Source organism: Loxodonta africana, chromosome 3, assembly GCF_030014295.1.
Source record: "Loxodonta africana isolate mLoxAfr1 chromosome 3, mLoxAfr1.hap2, whole genome shotgun sequence".
Taxonomy (NCBI): Eukaryota; Metazoa; Chordata; class Mammalia; order Proboscidea; family Elephantidae; genus Loxodonta; species Loxodonta africana.
Window position 1 is genome coordinate 213,237,841 of NC_087344.1, and position 19,193 is coordinate 213,257,033.

At 41.5% G+C, this 19,193-nt stretch overlaps 1 protein-coding gene across 1 annotated transcript in view; it reads left to right on the plus strand.

Moving 5' to 3' along the window:
- The window catches only part of ADCY10 (adenylate cyclase 10), a 195,387-nt gene that overhangs the window by 169,427 nt on the left and 6,767 nt on the right, over positions 1-19,193 (plus strand). The window contains exons 28-30 of the mRNA XM_003414895.4: positions 922-1,037; positions 2,155-2,272; positions 5,881-6,076. Coding sequence (XP_003414943.1) covers positions 922-1,037; positions 2,155-2,272; positions 5,881-6,076 — 430 coding nt within the window. The remainder of the gene's footprint in view (positions 1-921; positions 1,038-2,154; positions 2,273-5,880; positions 6,077-19,193) is intronic.

The window sequence follows — 19,193 nt, forward strand, 5'->3', positions numbered from 1 at the left end:
ACTTTACCCCATCCATGGAGTGAGTAAGGGAGTACAATTTACAGTAAGGTGATGTAACTGATAATCACCATCCAGCCTTGGAGACCCTATGGGCAGTTCTACTCTGTCCTATAGGGTTGCTATGAGTTGAGATTGACTCGGTAGCAGTGGGCGGTAGTGGTGGTTTCCTTTGGGTACCATTGTTTTCTTAACAGAATTCTTTCTCCTTCTTCACTTCTAATCTGGCTGCACACTGAAGAGTGCAGAGTGAGTGTGCTCGTCAGACCGGTGGCCAGAGGGCAGCCAGACAGTCATCCTCACTGTGGGAATCAGGCCTCCCGTACTGCCAGGTGGAGGCAAAAGGAAAGTCTCACAGGGAGGCCACTGCACAGAGAATAGCAACCAGGACTAGAGGCAAACACCAACTTAGCCTGACTCTGGTCACTCTGATACAGAGAGGTTCTGGGAAAGAGCAGTTTGGACAAACAACTGGTTTGAGGTGTAGGGTCCAGTCCTAAGTAGGAGTTGGTGTGAAGGCAGGTTAAGAGTTCCATTTGGTCCTGAATTACTGGGCAGGACCAAGACTAGACCAGGACTGAATTACCTCCTCTCCCTCCCACCCCCAATTCTCTTTAATGCTCCCCCATATTTATACTCGTGTTTGGGTCCTGGGTGAGAAGTCATTTCCTCAAGTCCTGGGAGAATAGTATCATTTGGCAGTGTCTCCATCCCCAAAGGGCTTAGTGTCACAAATGGGGCTTTGTGGGTCATAGTGCTGAAAGTTCTGGTGAGGGGTCTGAACAAGAACCCCTTCTCTTTGCAGCTGTCACTGCTAGTACCGCCTAGAAGTCTGGACCTGGCACAGAATTTCTTGACTTTTTCACTGAGATGTGCATGAAAATCCCACCACTTTTTAATCCCATGACCTTTTCTTTTCCATAGATATAAGCAATTGATCCAGGTGCTGGGGTGGCTGTGGGATCTTTCTGTAGCAGAGGAGCACATCTTTAGCAAGGCATATTTCTATTTTGTCTGCCTGGACATCATGCTTTATTGTGGTAAGCTTGGCTTTGGGATTTAAAAGAAACTGGGGTATGACACCTGTGCTGGTGTGTTGTGGCCACTGTCGGAGCTGGGGCATTAAGACTGCTGGGTTTCTGGGTGAGAGGAATTGCAGGACAGGGATGGGGAGAGCCTTGTCTTTATGAGCAATCTGGCAGGTGGAGAAATTTGTAAGGGAGCAGCCAAGAAGGAGAATTAAGCCTGGAGGAACCTGTTGGGTATAAACTGCCAGTTGAGCTGTCAGATCAGTTTGCACGTAAGTGATGTTGTTAGTTGTTGTCTAATCCATTCCAATTCAGGGTGACCCCAAGTGTGCAGAGCAGAACTGTACTTCGTAGGGTTTTCAAGGCTGCAACCTTTCAGAAGCAGAATGCCAGGCCTTACTTCCAAGGCGCCTCTGGGTAGGTTTGAACCACCAACCTTTTGATTAGTAGTCCAGCGCTTAACCATTTGCGCCACTCAAGGACTCCTACTAAGTAAGAGTGACCTAGATGTGCCTTTTACTATAGATGTTTAACTTTTAGCAGGATATAGTGCTTAGGGTCTTCATGCTTTAGGATGAAGGACTGGATTTCTAATGGTGAGAATTCCAGGCATTTGTGACTGATGGAAAGGTGATTTGGAAAACAAGTTTTTTCCTGGTAACCTTCAGGTTACACCAAGAAAGCAGCCCTTGCTTTCCCTTAGTGTATACATTAAACCAGTGGTGCCAACCTGGGGATTTTTTTCACCACACATGATTTTGAAAGGGAGATGCAGATATCCCTGCCAACAAGGGAAGAATGCCTGGAGAGTGAGAGGCAATGGGTGGGAAGATGGAGAAGTCCCAGGCTAAGTTCAGTCTAATTCTTTGAGCTTGGGCCAGGACGGATTGATTGAAACCCCACACCTACCTGGATTATATTATGGAATTGTATCATATATGCAAAATCCCACAAAAAGCAAGGACTCAGCAGACACAGGGCTGTGTAGTCACATTGTGTGACCCTCTGGGTCATAGTGTAATCAGAGAGTAAGGTCTCTCCCTGCAGTGGAAAATTCTACAGGGAGCTACTAGACCAGAAAGGCGGCCACCCCACCGACCTGCAAACCTCTCCTCTTTCTCTTTTTTAGGCTTTGTTTATAGGACATTTGAAGAATGTTTGAATTTCATATACCAAAATGAAGACAACAGAATCCTCAAGTTCCAAAGTGGCATCTTGCTGGGACTTTACTCGTGTGGAGCGATCTGGTAACAATGTGTTGCATATCCCTAAATTCCCAAAGTGAAAATGTTGAATCCTGAAGAGTTGTATGAAATTAAGGGGGGAAAAGTATTTATAATTTGTACCTGGGACAGCTTAAAGGTGTGAGAGTATTTACACTGAAAGACATGTTAGGGGTCGTCTAGTCATTGCCCTCAACCAAGGCCAGGAGGTGATGCTGTCTCCATTGTATTCAGTGCCACACACATTTATTACGTACACATCATGTTGTGGAAATACAGGAATAAATCAGCAAAGATTACTTGTTTCTGAGAAGTATTGGGGCTTGAGGAGGCCTGATAAATACTACTACTTGCCCACCAACTCCCACCAAGATCTTATCAAAGTGAAAAACGCTGCTGATAAAGCTGATACTGGAGGATATGGTTTATATCTGCAGGCAAGTGGGCTTCCTAATATTGAACCCTAGGATTAGACTTTGCCACTCAGCAGCAGGTATTTTTGGAAAACTTCAGGTCTCCCCACCAGAGGCAAGCCTCTTTCTACCACAGAGCAGAGAGAAGAGCTGTGTCAAGCTCACTGTGACCTCATTGGCTCTCCAGACTAAGAAAGACAAGGGCTGAGCTACACACACCTAATTCCTCTCCTAAAAGTAACCAACTAGCCCTGTCACTCAGGGGATTAGACAATAAGCAAGGTAAGCATGGGCTTACTTGTGCTTACTGATCTGTAGTAAACATTTCACATTTTTTTTTTAACCACATCGAAGATTCTGCTTTCCCATCTAAGATACTCCACTGGCCTCACTCCATCTGGAGCAAGGGAGAATGAAGAAAACCAAGGACACAAGGGAAAGATTAGTCCAAAGGACTAATGGACCACAACTACCACAGCCTCCACCAAACTGAGACCAGCACAACTAGATGGTGCCCAGCTACCACCACTGACTACTCTGACAGGGATCACAATAGCAGGTCCTGGACATAGCTGGAGAAAAATGTAGAACAAAATTCTAACTCAACAACAACAACAAAAAGGGCAGACTTACTGATCTGACAGAGACTGGAGAAACCCCAGAGTATGGCCCCTGGATACCCTTGTAGCTTAGTACTGAAGTCACTTCTGAGTTTCACCTTTCAGCCAAAGATTAGACAGGCCCATAAAACAAAAAAAGACTAAATGGGCATACCAGCCCAGGGGCAAGGACAAGAAGGCAGGGGGGAACAGGAAACCTGGTAATGGGGAACCAAAGGTTGAGAAGGGGAGAGTGCTGACATGTCGTGGGGTTGGCAACCAAAGTCACAAAACAGTATGTGTGTTAATTGTTTAATGAGAAACTAGCTTGCTCTGTAAACCTTCATCTAAAGTACAATTAAAAAAAAAAAGTAGGTTCTACTACTAGGTATGGCTGGCATCTGTCTCTCTCCTAACCCACAGCACCATCCTACAGAATCACAGCCTCTTTTCAAATTTATAACCCCTGAAGGTAGATGATGCAGTAAGCAAGGTAAGCCTGGCCTTACCTTGCTTACTGGGTCATCTGCCCCTGCCATCACTCCCTATCAAAGGATAGAGTAAGGGGAGGAAGGAGACCTGGAGCTTTGCACCAATGGATCTCCCTCACATGGAAAGAAACTTCAAGGGTGGGGAAGAAGCCCTCTACCTGTACCCTATTAACCCATTAAGTTTTTAACTCATTAAGCCTATAGCTGTGACCATCTCTCTCAGGGAAGAAGATCAACAGTCTATGGGAAACCATCTTCCCACCACCAGGCTACACGGCTCCTCTGTGGACTCTATAGGGCCTTTAGTGGACAGTTTTGATTTTCCCTTTGAAGATTATGAAATAGGTCAGAAGAGAACTTTAATTAAATTATTTCCATGGCTATTCCTAGGGCTAAAGTTCATTTTCTCTTCTACTTCCCATCTCAAATTATATGTAACCGTATTATCTAATATGGTGTATCAAAGGTTTTATGATGAGATTAAATGAAAATATGAAGATATTCCTGTAATAAAATGCCACAAAATAGAGTTGTCTCAAATTCGAGTATAAACCCCACATCATCATGAATTTCATTGAGAGAAATTAAAATCCCAGACTTAGTTACCTTTGCCAGTTAAAGTCTCCTCCCCCAAATTAAAGTTCAAAGTCAAATTAACTTGCCATGTAAAAGTTCAGGGAACTAAAGCCCCAAAATCTTCCTTCTCAATTTCCTATTCTACTCTCTCTCAGCTGGAGGGTTCCTTCAACAGCTGTGGCCTAGGTCAATGTGTCTCATATTTTACTGGGAGCAAGAATCACCTGGAGAGTTTGTCAACTCAGATCCCTGGTCCCACCTTCATTACCTGTTTGAGTCAGTAGATCTGGGCTGGGCCAGAGAATCTACATTTCTGAAGAGCACCCAGCTGATACTGGAGCTGCCAGTCTGTACCACATGTTGAGTAGCACTGGCCAAGGCTGTCTGTCTTTGGAATGGGAGAAATTTCTTCAAGCCCTGGAATTTAGAGCTTCATGTGTCTGGTATGCCTCACTTTTTAAAGAGTCCAAAGAGTTAAGAGAATACATAAGATTATTAAACCTTACACCCCAGACTCACCAACTTTAGAAAATAAATCAGCGCCCAGAAAAAAAAACAATTACCCTAGGAAAGGTTATGTTCCCAGAAAGACTCTGGCAGATACTCAATGCTGTGTGAAAGAAGGGTGGACTGAGTTTCCTTCCTTATTTCAGATTAATGATGATGCTTGTCAGTCTTTATCAATTCCAGAATCTACTACCTGTGAACTTGAACTCAAATGAGTAATTTTGACATTCTGAATTTACCATATCTCAGTGGGAGATCTTCATATATTTATTGTCTCTTCTCTCAAGAGAGCAACAATTTTGAGACAGTGGTGTGAAGCTTGGCTCTTAAAAAGGTGCTTACTTCTACTCTGTTTAACATCTTTTAAACTTCTGAGTTTCCATTTCCAGGGCTAAATTGAGGGTGGGCTCTGTTTGATGATGTAACCTCTACAAACTCTTAAATGTAAGCTTGCTTAGTCCTGTGTGGCAATACCGGTGGCTTTGCGTTTGCGTTTGTTTTGTTTTTGCTGTGGCCCATAGGGCTTCAGATATTGGCATATTCTCCAACATGAACTCTGCCGTGTTCCCTCCAGCCCTGCATTTAACTATGGAGGTGGCTGAAAAGTTGAGAGCACAGATTATCCCGCCAGAAAAAGACTTGGGTTTGCATCCCAGCTAATGAACTTGGAACTAAGCACAGTATTGCCACTTTAAACCTACTTTTCCTCATCTGGAAAATGGGGGTGACATATCTTCTTCACACAATTGCTGAAAGGATTGCATTAGATGATTAGAGAATGTGCATAAGGCACACTACTTAGTGCCTGGCCTAATAAGTGCTCAGTGATGGTGACGATTATTACCTGGGCGCTCCCAACAATCCTATTCTTTCCGTGCTCCGTATCACAATTTTCTTTTTTAGAGAGAGTCAGGTGGGGGTAAGCATGTGGCATGCTTCTAGAGACCCAGGTACTAGAAGGTGCACGTCCAAAGAGATCCATTTCAGAAAATCAGCTCATTCTCAGGGTAATACTGACTTCTTTTTATGTTTTTGTGGTGATACAGGTATGCTAGGCTTCAAGAATGGGACAATTTTAAAATATTTTCCAATAGAGCTAAAACTCTAGTGCCGAGAAGAACCCCGACCCCTCTTTACTGTGAAGGAATCAGTAGGTACCTGGAGGGACAAGTTCTCTACCTTCAAAAGCAAATTGAAGAACAAGCTGAGAATGCCCAGGACAGTGGAGTTGAGCTACTGAAGGTGAGGCCTTTTTCTGGTTTCCGGTAAAAGTTACTCCTTCAGTGGATATTTATCTACTTCCTGTGCTAATTATTTTCTCTGATTACAGAATTTATACATGTTTGTAACAAAAGTTATTAGGGGCAGCCGCCTAAAAAAAACTGAAAGGATAAAAATTGCCCACGGTCTTACTATCAGAAATAACCACTTTTTTTTTTCTTATTCAATGTTTATTTCTACCCACTGCATGAGAATTCGCCTTGGGGAAGGCACTCACCTTTTATCTTTCTATACGGAAGTGGGCTGGCTTTGTGTTGAGCCTGTGTTTCCTAGATTTGGGATGCTGTCTGAGTCCAGAGAATTAAGCAAAGCTCAGAGTGACAGCAACAGGAGACTGTCAAGCTTTCTGCCTAAGCCCAAGGGAAGAAAATCAACCCAGGGTTTCTATGTAACATTTGGTTCTACATAACGTTAAGCATTCAGCAGGAGAAATCTCCAAATCATTGTATCATCAGTATTATCAAAATGCAAGTAGACAAAGTGTGACTACCTGGTAACACCTCTGCTGTTAGTTGTCTTCACCCTTGATTGGTCTGAGTGCCTGATAAAATTCCTCTAACCCCAGACTGCTGGGAATTCAGCTTAGCTAGCATCAAATGAAGGAAAAGCTCAATATCATCAGTCAGAACAAGGCCAGAGACCGACTGTGGGACAGACCATCAATTGCTCATATGCAAGTTCAAGCTGAAACTGAAGAAAATCAGAGCAAGTCCACGAGAGCCAAAATATGCCCTTGAGTATATCCCACCTGAATTTAGAGACCATCTGAAGAACAGATTTGACACACTGAACACTAGTGACCGCAGACCAGACGAGTTGTGGAATGACATCAAGAACATCATCCATGAAGAAAGAGGTCACTGAAAAGACAGGAAAGGAAGAAAAGACCAAGACGGATGTCAGAGGAGACTCTGAAACTTGCTCTCGAATGTCAAGCAGCTAAAGCAAAAGGAAGAATTGATGAAGTAAAAGAACTGAACAGAAGACTTCAAAGGGCCCCTCGAGAACACAAAGTATTATAATGACATGTGCAAAGAGCTGGAAATGGAAAACCAAAAGGGAAGAACACGCTCTGCGTTTCTCAAGCTGAAAACTGAAGAAAATTCAAGCCTCGAGTTGCAATAATGAAGGATTCCATGGGAAAAATATTAAATGATGCAGGAAGCATCAAAAGAAGATGGAAGGAATACACAGAGTCATTATACCAAAAAGAATTAGTCAATGTTCAACCATTTCAAGAGGTGGTATATGATCAGGAGCTGATGGTACTAAAGGAAGATGTCCAAGCTGCTCTGAAGGCATTGGTGAAAAACAAGTCTTCAGGAATTGATGGGATATCAATTGAGATGTTTCGACAAACAGATGCAGCTCTGGAGGTGCTCACTCGTCTATGCCAAGAAATATGGAAGACAGCTTCCTGGCCAACTGATTGGAAGAGATCCATATTTATGCCTATTCCCAAGAAAGGTGATCCAACCGAATGTGGAAATTATAGAACAATATCATTAATATCACATGCAAGCAAAATTTTGCTGAAGATCATTCAAAAACGGCTGCAGCAGTATATCAACATGGAACTGCCAGAAATTCAGGCCGGTTTCAGAAGAGGACGTGGAACCAGGGATATCATTGCTGATGTCAGATGGATCCTGGCTGAAAGCAGAGAATATCAGAAGGATGTTTACCTGTGTTTTATTGATTATGCAAAGGCATTCGACTGTGTGGATCATAACAAACTATGGGTAACACTGCAAAGAACGGGAATTCCAGAACACTTAATTGTGCTCATGAGGAACTTTTACATAGATCAAGAGGCAGTTGTTCGGACAGAACAAGGGGATACTGATTGGTTTAAAGTCAGGAAAAGTGTGTGTCAGGGTTGTATTCTTTCACCATACCTATTTAATCTGTATGCTGAACAAATAATCCGAAAGCTGGACTATATGAAGAAGAATGGAGCATCAGGATTGGAGGAAGACTCATTAACAACCTGCATTATGCACATGACACAACCTTGCTTGCTGAAAGTGAAGAGGATTTGAAGCACTTACTAATGAAGATCAAAGACCACAGCCTTCAGTATGGATTACACCTCCACATAAAGAAAACAAAAATCCTCACAAATGGACCAATGAGCAACATCGTGATAAACGGAGAAAAGATTGAAGTTGTCAAGGATTTCATTTTACTTGGATCCACAATCAGAAGCCATGGAAGCAGCAGTCAAGAAGTCAAAAGATGCATTGCATCGGGCAAATCTGCTGCAAAGGACCTCTTCAAAGTGTTGAAGGGCAAAGATGTCACCCTGAAGACTAAGGTGCACCTGACCCAAGCCATGGTATTTTCAATCACATCATATGCATGTGAAAGCTGGACAATGAATAAGGAAGACCAAAGAAGAGTTGATGCCTTTGAATTGTGGTGTTGGTGAAGAATATTGAATATACCATGGACTGCCAAAAGAACAAACAAATCTGTCTTGGAGGAAGTGCGGCCAGAATGTTCCTTAGAGGCAAGGATGGTGAGACTGTGTCTTACATACTTTGGACATGTTGTCAGGAGGGATGAGTCCCTGGAGAAGGACATCATGCTTGGCAGAGTACAGGGTCAGCGGAAAAGAGGAAGACCCTCAATGAGGAGGGTTTACACAGTGGCTGCAACAATGAGCTCAAGCATAACAATGATTGTAAGGCTGTCGCAGGACTGGGCAGTGTTTTGTTCTGTTGTACATGGGGGCACTATGAGTTGGAACCGACTCGACGGCACCTAACAACAACAACAACAGCATCAAACCAAGTCTTTAATGGAATCATTCAGCAATTGCACACAGAAGAGGTTAAGCGATTCTTAGGGAAAGCTTCTACTGATCACAGAAAAAGCTGTCCTGTCTTTATATTTTAACACATCCTTCTATGTTAAATGCACTGAAATGATCAGAGATAGCCACTTTTTACATATTGAGATGTCACCTTTCAGGTTTCTTGCTCTCAATCTTGCACTCGCTCTGTGAGTCTGTGTGTGTGTGTGCGTGTGTGTGCGTGGTGTGTGTGCAAGCATGTGGATGTTTTAAAAAGATAACATAATGCATGTGTTTTTGTAATTCGCTACTAAATAAAATACATTATGAATAAGTTTCTTGTCATTAAATTGTCTTCTAAATCACTATTTAAAAGGTGGTATAGTATTTTTTCCTTACAAATATACCATTAGATTATATAGCCAAAGTCTATTCTTGGATAGAGCTTTTGTGCAATTTTTTTACTGCTATTGCATGGTAAACATCTGGTAGATAAGTATTTGCACACAGTCCTGATGGTTTTCTTTTCGAATTTCAAACATTCAACTGATATGCATTAAGCAGCAGGCACTAGGTGCTGAGGTACAAAAGTAAGTTAAACCTGGTCTCCAGCCTCCCGGAGTTTACAGTCTAGCAAGCCCCTTAAGAGCACGGACCGCTGAGCGCCTGCTGTCGGCTTGGCAGCTTGTTGTTTGCCTTGGTGTTTTCAAAATTGTGCACAGGTGTATTAGTTTTTTGTTGCTGCATAATTAATTGCTACAAGTCTAACAGCTTAAAACAACACTCACTATCTAACAGTTTGACAGGTCAGAAGTCTGGGGGGGCCGACCCAGCTGGGTTCTCTGCTCAGTCTCCCAAGGCTAAAATCAAGGTGTCGGCTAAGCTGCATTCTCATCTGGGAGACCTGGGAAGGATCTGCTTCCAAGCTCTTTTGGGTTGTTTGCAGAATCCAGACGCAACCATTTTAGGGCCCCCCCATTCCTTTGTTGTTGTTAGCTGCCCTACAGTCGGCTCTGACTCAGGCAACCCCAGGCACAGCAGAAGGAGACATCGCCAGTCCCGTGCCATCCTCACGGTCGTTGTCATGCCTGAGCGTGTGGTCGCCACTGTGTGTTCTGAGTGCCTCCCACCCCTGGGGGCGCATCTTTCTGTGCCAGACTGTACAGTATTCCGTTGTGATTCACAGGGTTTTCACCAGCTAATTTTCAGAAGTAGATCACCAGGCCTTTCTTCTCATCTGTTTTAGTCTGGAAGCGCCACTGAAACCTGTCCACCGTGGGTGACCCTATTGCTGGTATTTGAAATACCAGTGACATAACTTCCAGCACCACAGCAACATGCAGGCCACCACAGTCCAACAAGCTGGCCGATGGTGGTGGTTCCCTGTTTCAGAGATGTTAAAATGTTTTAAAACAATGTCTCTTGGGATCAGTGAAGTATGGTAACTCATTTAATCCTCTGAACGCTGTTACGGGGTAGGTCTTCCTTCTAGTTTACAGAAGAGGTGGTTTTACACTTGCCCCGGGTGGAGCCCAATCACTGTCATTCTCATACCCATCCAGCCGCAAGATCTCTTCCTGATGTTTATTCACATCGGCATACTAAATCACTGCCTATAAAGACATAAAAGTTCATTGACATCACCACACTTGAAAGTATTCACTTTTTTTTTTTTTATTGAACTTTAGATGAAGGATTACAGAACAAACTAGTTTCTCATCAAACAGTAGACACAGTGTTCTATGACATTGGTTAACAACCCCATGACATGTCAACACTCTCCCTTCTCAACCTTGGGTTCCCTGATACCAGCTTTCCTGTTCCCTCCTACTTTCCGGTCCCCACCCCAGGGCTGGTGCACCCCTTTAGTCTTGTTTTGTTCCATGGGCCTGTTCAATCTTTGGCTGACAGGTGAACCTTAGGAGTGGCCTCATTACCGAGCTGAAAGGGTGTCCAGGGTCCATACCTTCAGGGTTTCTCCAGTCCCTGTCAGGCCAGCAAGTCTAGTCTCTCTTTCTGAGGTAGAATTTTGTTCTACATTTTTCTCCAGCTCTATTCAGGACCCTCTATTGTGATCCCTGTCAGAGCAGTCATTGATGGTAGCCAGGCGCCATCTCGTTGTACTAGACTCAGTCAGGTGGAGGTTGTGGTAGATGTAGTACGTTAATCCTTTGGACTAATCTTTCCCTTGTGTCTTTAGTTTTCTTCATTATTCCTTGCTCCGGAAGGGGTGAGACCAGTGGAGTGTCTTAGATGGCCGCTCACAGGCTGTTAAGACCCCAGATGCTGCTCACCAGAGTAGGATGTAGAACATTTTCTTTATAAACTGTTACACCAGTTCAGCTAGATGTTCCCTGAGACCATGGTCCCCACAGCCCTTAGCCTTCAGGGAGTTTGGCTGTGTCTATGGAGCTACTGGAAACCCTGGTGGTGTAGTGGTTAAGTGCTACAGCTGCTAACCAAAGGGTTGGCAGTTCAAATCCGCCAGGTGCTCCTTGGAAACTCTATGGGGCAGTTCTACTCTGTCCTATAGGGTCGCTATGAGTCAGAATCCACTCGATGGCAGTGGGTTTGGTTTTTTCGGGTTTGTGGAGCTACCATGGCTCTGACTTGTACAGACTGTGCTGGCTTCCCCAGTACTATGTACTGTCTTACCCTTCAACAAAGTTACCACTTACCTATTATCTATTAAGTGTTTTTCCATCCCCACCCCTCCCCACCCTCGTAACCATCAAAGATTGTTTCTTTTTGTATGTAAACCTTTTCACGAGTTTTTACAGTAGTGGTGTCGTACAATGTTTTTCCTTTTGTGATTGACTTATTTCACTCAGCATAATGACCTCCAGATGCATCCAGGTTATGTGATGCTTCACAGAATCATCTTTGTTCTTAATGTTGTGTAATACTTTATTGTGTGTATGTACCACAGTTTTTTAATCCATTCATCTGTTGATGGGCATCTAGGTTGTTTCCATCTTTTTGCTATTGTGAACTATGCTGCAATGAACATGGGTGTACATATTTCTATTCTTGTGACAACTCTTATTTCTCTAGGATATATTTCTAGGAGTGGGATTGCTGGATCCTATGGTATTTCTATTTCTAGCTTTCTAGGGAAGCCCCATATCCTTTTCCAGAAATAGTTGTATCATTTTGCATTCCCACCAGCAGTGCATAAGAGTTCTGATCTCCCTGCAGCCTCTCCAACATTTGTTATTTTCTGTTTTTTTTGATTCATGCCAGTAATGCTGGGGTGAGATGGTATCTCATTATGGTTTTGATTTGCATTTCTCTGATGGCTAGAGATCGTGAGTATTTCCTCATGCATCTGTTGGCCACTTGAATGTCTTCTTTGGTGAAGTGTCTGTTCATATCCTTTGTCCATTTTTTAATTGGATTGTCTTTTTGTTGTAGAGGTATTGGATTTTCTTGTAGATTTTAGAGATTAGACCTTTGTCTGATTTGTAATAGCCAAAAATTTTTTCCCAGTCTGTGGGTTCTCTTTTTACTCTTTTGGTGAAGTCTTTTGAGGAGCATAAGTGTTTAATTTTTGGAAGATCCCAGTTATCTAGCTTATCTTCTGGAGCTTGTGTGTTGGTTGTGGTTTGTATCCTGTAAATGCCATGTATTAGGACCTCTAGCATTGATCCTATTTTTTCTTCTATGAACGTCATAGCTTTTGGCTTTATATTTAGGTCTATGACCCATTTTGAGTCCGTTTTTGTATGTGGTGTGAGGTGTGGGTCCTGTTTCATTTTTTTGCAGATTGACATCTAGTTTTGCCAGCACAGTTTGTTAAAAAAGAGTGTCTTTTCCCATTTGATGGACTTTGGGCCCTTGTCAAAATTCAGGTGACCATAGACGGATGGATTTACATCTGGGTTCTTGACTCTGTTCCATTGGTCAATGTATCCATCGCTGTACCAGTGCCAGGCTGTTCTGACTACCACAGCTGTATAGTAGGTTATGAGGTTGGGCAGTGTGAGTCCTCCGACTTTATTCTTCTTCTTCAGTAGTGCTTTACTTATCAGAGGCCTCTTCCCTTTCCGTATAAAGTTAATGATAAGTTTTTCCATCTCTTGAAAGAGTGTTGCTGGTATCTGGATCGGTATTGCATTGTATTTGTAAATCGCTTTGGGTGGAATTGTCGTTTTCACAATGTTGAGTCTGCCTATCCATGAGCATGGTATGTTTTTCCATTTGTGTAGGTCTCTTTTGGTTTCTTGCAGTAGTGTTTTGTAGTTTTCTTTGTATAGGTTTTTCACATCCCTGATTAGATTTATTCCCAAGTATTTTATTTTTTTAAGGGCTATTATAAATGGTATTGTTTTCCCGATTTCCTTTTCATGGTTCTCTTTATTGGTGTATAGGAATCCAATTGATTTTTGTATGTTGATCTTGTATCCTGCTATTGCTGAATCTTTCTATTAGTTACAGTAGTTTTCTTGTAGAGTCTTTTGGATTTTCTATCTATAGTATCATATCATCCACAAATAGGGAAAGTTTAACTTCTTCCTTACTAATTTGGATGCCTTTATTTCCGTTTCTTGCCTTATTGCTCTAACTAAGACTTCTAATACAATGTTAAATAGGAGTGGTGATAAAGGGCCTCTTTGTCTTGTTCCTTTTCTCAGGGGGAATGTTTTCAGCCTCTCTCTGTTGAGAATGATGTTGGCCGTTGGTTTTGCATAGACGCCCTTTATTATTTTGAGAAATTTCCCTTCTATACCTATATTTTTGGGACTTTTTATCAGGAATGGGTGTTGAGCTTTGTCAAATGCCTTTTCTGCATTGATTGAGATGATCATGTGATTCTTTTCTTTCCTTTTATTTATGTGGCAGGTTATGTTGATTAATTTTCTAATGTTGAACCATCTTTGCATACCTGGTATGAATCCTACTTGGTCATGGTGTATTATTTTTTTTGATATGATGCTGAATTCTATTGGCTAGAATTCCGTTGAGAATTTTTGCATCTATATTCATGAGAGATATTGGTCTGTAATTTTCTTTTTTTGTGGTGTCTTTGCCTGGTTTTGGTATCAGGGTTATGCTGGCTTTATAGAATGAATTCAGAAGTATTGCTTCCTTTTCTATGTTTTGAAATAGTGTGAGTAGTATTGGTGTAAGCTCTTCTCTGGATGTTTGGTAGAATTCTCCAGTGAAGCCATATGGGCCAGGGCTTTTTTTGGTTGGGAGTTTTTTTGTTTTTTTTTTTTACCTTTTCAATCTCTTTTCTTGTGATGGGTCTGTTCAGATTTTCAACATCATTTTGTGTTAGTTTGGGCAGGTAGTGTGTCTCTAGAAATTTGTCCATTTCCTCTAGGTTTTCAAATTTGTTGGAGTATAGTTTTTTGTAATACTCTGTTATGATCCTTTTCATTTCAGTTGGGTCTATTGTAATGCCCCCCCATTTCTTTTCTTATTTGGGTTATTTGCGTTCTCTCCTGTTTTGCCAATTTGGCCAGTGGTTTTTCAATTTTGTTGATCCTTTTAAAGAACCAACTTTTGGTTTTATTGATCCTTTCTATTTTTCTATTCTCTATTTCATTTATTTCTGCTCTGATCTTTATTATTTCCTTTCTTCTGGTGGCTGTGGCCTTCTTTTGCTGTTCTATTTGTTCAAGTTGTGTAATGTTTTGATTTTGTCCCTTTCTTCTTTCTTTGATGTGTGCATCTAACGCTATAAATTGACCTCTGAGGACTGCCCTTGCCGTGTCCCAAAAGTTTTGGTATGATGTGTTTTCAATCTTGTTTGATTCTAGGAACTTTTTCATTCCATCTTTGATTTCTTCTATTACCCAGTGTTTTTTTTTTTAATATAATTTTTGTGCTGTAACTGAAAGTTTACAAGTCAAGTCAGTCTCTCACACAAAAACCCGTATACGCCTTGCTACACACTGCCAGTTACTCTCCCCCTAATGAGACAGGCCACTCTCTCCCTCCACTTTTTTCGTGTCCATTTTGCCAGCTTCTAACCCCCTCCATCCTCTCCTCTCCCCTCCAGGCAGGAGATGCCAACATAGTCTCAAGTGTCCACCTGATCCAAGAAACTCACTCTTCACCAGCATCCTTCTCCAACCCATTATCCAGTCCAATCCATGTGTGAAGAGTTGGCTTCAGGAATGGTTCTTGGCCTCGGCCAACAGAAGGTCTAGTGGCCATGACCACCGGGTTCCTTCCAATCTCAGTCAGAGCATTAAATCTGGTCCTATGACAATTTGGGGCCTGCATCCCAGTGTTCTCCTGCTCCCTCAAGGGTTCTCTGTTGTGTTCCCTGTCAGGGCAGTCGTCGGTTGTAGCCAGGCATCATCTAGTTCTTCTGGTCTCAGGATGATGTAGTCTCTGGTTTATGTGGCCCTTTCTGTCTCTTGGGCTCGTCATTACTTTGTGTCCTTGGTGTTCTTCTTTCTCCTTTGATCCAGGTGGTTTGAGACCAATTGATGCATCTTAGATGGCTGCTTGCTAGTGTTTAAGACACCAGACGCTACTCTTCAAAGTGGGATACAGAATGTTTCCTTAATAGATTTTATTATGCCAATTGACTTAGATGTCCCCTGAAACCATGATCCTCAGACCTCTGCCCCTGCTACGCTGGCCTTCAAAGCATTCAGTTTATTCAGGAAACTTCTTTGTTTTTGGTTTAGTCCAATTGTTCTGACCTCCCCTGTATTGTGTGCTATCTTTCCCTTCACCTAAAGTGTTCTGATCTACTAATTAGTGAATGCCCCTCTCCCACCCTCCCTCCCTCCCCGCTCTTGAAACCACAAAAGAATGTTTTCTTCTCAGTTTAAACTTTTTCTCAAGTTCTTACAATAGTGGTCTTATACAATATTTGTCCTTTTGCAACTGACTAATTTCACTCAGTATAATACCTTCCAGGTTCCTCCATGTTATGAAATGTTTCACAGATTCCTCACTGTTCTTTATCAATGCGTAGTATTCCATTGTGTGAATATACCATAATTTCTTTATCCATTCATCCGTTGATGGGCACCTTGGCTGCTTCCATCTTTTTGCTATTGTAAACAGTGCTGCAATAAACATGGGTGTGCATATACCTGTTCGTGTAAAGGCTCTTATTTCTCTAGGATATATTCCACGGAGTGGGATTGCTGGATCATATGGTAGTTCTATTTCTAGCTTTTTAAGGAAGCGCCAAATTGATTTTCAAAGTGGTCGTACCATTTTACATTCCCACCAGCAGTGTATAAGTGTTCCAATCTCTCCACAGCCTCTCTGACATTTATTATTTTGTGTTTTTTGGATTAATGCCAGCCTTACCCAGTGGTTTTTAAGCAGGGTGTTATTCAGTTTACATGTAATTGATTTTTTTTCCTTACTCTTCCTGTTGTTAATTTCTACTTTGATGGCATTGTGGCCAGAGAAGATACTTTGTATTATCTCCATGTTTTGGATTTTGTTGAGGATTGCTCTGTGGGCTAAGATGTGGTCTATTCTGGAGAACATTCCATGTGCGTTGGAAAAGAATGCGTACTTTGCAGCTGTTGGGTGGAGTGTTCTATCTATGTCTATGAGGTAAGTTGGCTGATTGTGCTCTTTAGCACTTCTATATCTTTGTTGAGTTTCTTTCTAGATGTTCTGTCTTTTACTGAGAGTGATGTGTTGAAGTCTCCTACTATTATTGCGGAACTGTCAATTTCTGCTTTCAGTGCTATTAGAGTTTGTTTTATGTATTTTGGAGCCTTGTCTTTGGGTGCATAGATGTTTATTATGGTTAAGTCTTCATGATGTATCATCCCTTTAATCGTTACATAGTGCCCTTCTTTGTCTTTTATGGTGGATTTTTAAAAAAATATATCTTATCTGAGATTAGTATTGCCACTTCTGCTCTTTTATGGTAGTTATTTGCTTGATATATATTTTTTCCATCCTTTGATTTTTAATAAATTTATGTCTTTGTTTCTAAGGTGTGTCTCTTGTAGACAGCATATTGATGGATCCTATTTTTTTATCCATTCTGTCACTCTGCGTCTCTTTATGGGTGCATTTAGGCCACTTATATTCAGTGTAATTATTGATAGGCATGAGGTTATTGCTGTCATGTTGTAGTGCTTTTTGTTGTGGTGCTAACATTTTCTTTGTTCCTCTTACTCTCCTGTGCTGAGTTCCTTTTGTTTGTGGATTTCTTTTGTTTTTGCAGATTTTGTTTTTATTGAAACTTTGTTTTTCTTCTTTATTTTGATGAGTAGGTTTGTTAACTTTCTTTGTAGTTACCTTGAAATTACCCTTATCTTCCTAGGTTTGAACCAGTCTATTATTACGTGGTATTGCCTTGCATTCCTCTCCATTAGAAAGTTCTATACCTATACCATTTATTCCCTCTTTTATTGTTCTGACATAGTCGTCATTTACAGATTAACCTCTTTGGCTCCCTGTTGCAATTGTTTGGTTTTGGATAGTCCTTGAGAGTTCATTTCCTAGGTTGGTATCTAGCTGGTACAATCTTGCATCCTAGATTCAGGCTGTAGTCTGATGTTCTTTGTTCTCAGACTGAAGGACTTCCTTTAATAATTCTTGTAAGTTTGGTTTGGTTTTCACATATTCCCTTAATTTCTGTTTATCTGGAAATGTCCTAATTTCACCATCATATTTGAATGAAAGTTTTGCAGGATATACTATTCTTGGGTAGCCATTTTTTTTCTTTCAAGGTTTTATGTATGTCATCCTATTGCTTTCTTGCCTGCATGGTGTCTGCTGAATAATCAGAAAAAAGACCTTAGTTTTATTGTTTCTCCTCTGTATGTGACTTTTTGTTTTTCTTGAGCTGCTCGCAGGGCTTTTTCTTTGTCTTTGGTTTTCGCAAGTGTGATTATGATATGCCTTGTGTTTTTCTTTTGGGGTCTATCCTATATGGCGTTTGTTGACCTTCTTGGATGGTCAGTTTTTCATCATTCATGATATTAGTGAGGTTTTCTGTCAGAAATTCTTCAATTATCTTCTCTGTGTTTTCTGTTTTCTCTCCCTGTTCTGGAACTCTGATCACTCATAAATTTTTGCTTTTGATTGTATCCCACATAATACTCAGGGTTTTTCTCAGGGTTTCTTCATTTTTCTTTGTTCTTTTTTCTGATTTTTCCTCAAAAAAAAGGTGTATCCAAGTATTTGTCTTCAATTTTGCTGATTCTGCCTTCCATCATTTCAAACCTACTCCTCAGCCCTTCCGTGACACTGTCCATTTCTGAAATCTTGTTGTTTATCTTTTGGATTTCTAATTGTTGTTTTTGTATGATTTCTAGTTGTGAGTTTAATTTGGCATTTTGTTGCTGTATTACTTTCCTGAATCGTTGCATTTTCTTGTCTGTATTTTCCATGAATTTGTCTGCCTTTTCCTTAAATTTGTGGGGTTTTTTTGGTCATTTTTGTCTGCTTTTTGCTTCAACTCTTGGATTCCTCTGAATATTAGAGATTTGAATTCCCTGTCAGGTAGTTCTAGTGCCTTTTCTTCTACTGGGAAGTCATCTGGTGTTTTATTTTGGATGTCCACTGGAATCACCCTGTCCTTTTTTTTATGTTTTGATATTGTCTGCTGTCTTTGGGACATTCATTAATTATTTTCTTCATTTCCTGATTGTAGATTTGTTTGTTTCGTCCTGCTTTTTTGTTTTATTTGGTTATGACTGAGCAGGTGGGCTATGCTTTCTTTGTTGCTTGCTCATCTGTAGTCACAATACTTTTTACCTCTTTGCCCAATAGGCAGAGCCAGTCAATCAGCTATGGTGTGGTAGATCAGATCCAGCTGAAGGGAAGGGGCTGGGATGGGTTGTTTGTGGCATATACTAGGGCTGATAGGGCGGGTCAGGAATCAGTGCTGGGCAGCTTCAAGTAGGCCATGCCTGTGCTGCTTGGGGGAGGGATGTTCAGTACACAGTGAAAGTAGGCAGGAAAGGGGGGTGTTGTGATGTGTGGAGCTAATAGAGGTATGGGAAAGAGGAGTGAGAGGAGAGAGAAACAGGAGCTAAAAAAAACAAAGAAAAAAAGAGAGTGCTAAGGGAGCTCGCCATTGGAGTGAAGAGAAAAGAAACTGAGAAGTGGTGAAAAGCAAAAAGAAAGAAAAAAAAATAAAGTAGATAAAAATTTGGAAAAGAAAAAAAGCTCCCCGGAGTCCCAGAGTCCCACTGGTGGGGCTGCTAAAACTGGGAACGTGGCTCCCGGGCTGCATAGTGTAGCCTGGCTAGAAGGGGGTATAGATGTCACACAGCACAGGTGTTTAGGAGACACGAAAAGAAGAGTGTTAAGAGACGAGAACTGAAAATTCAG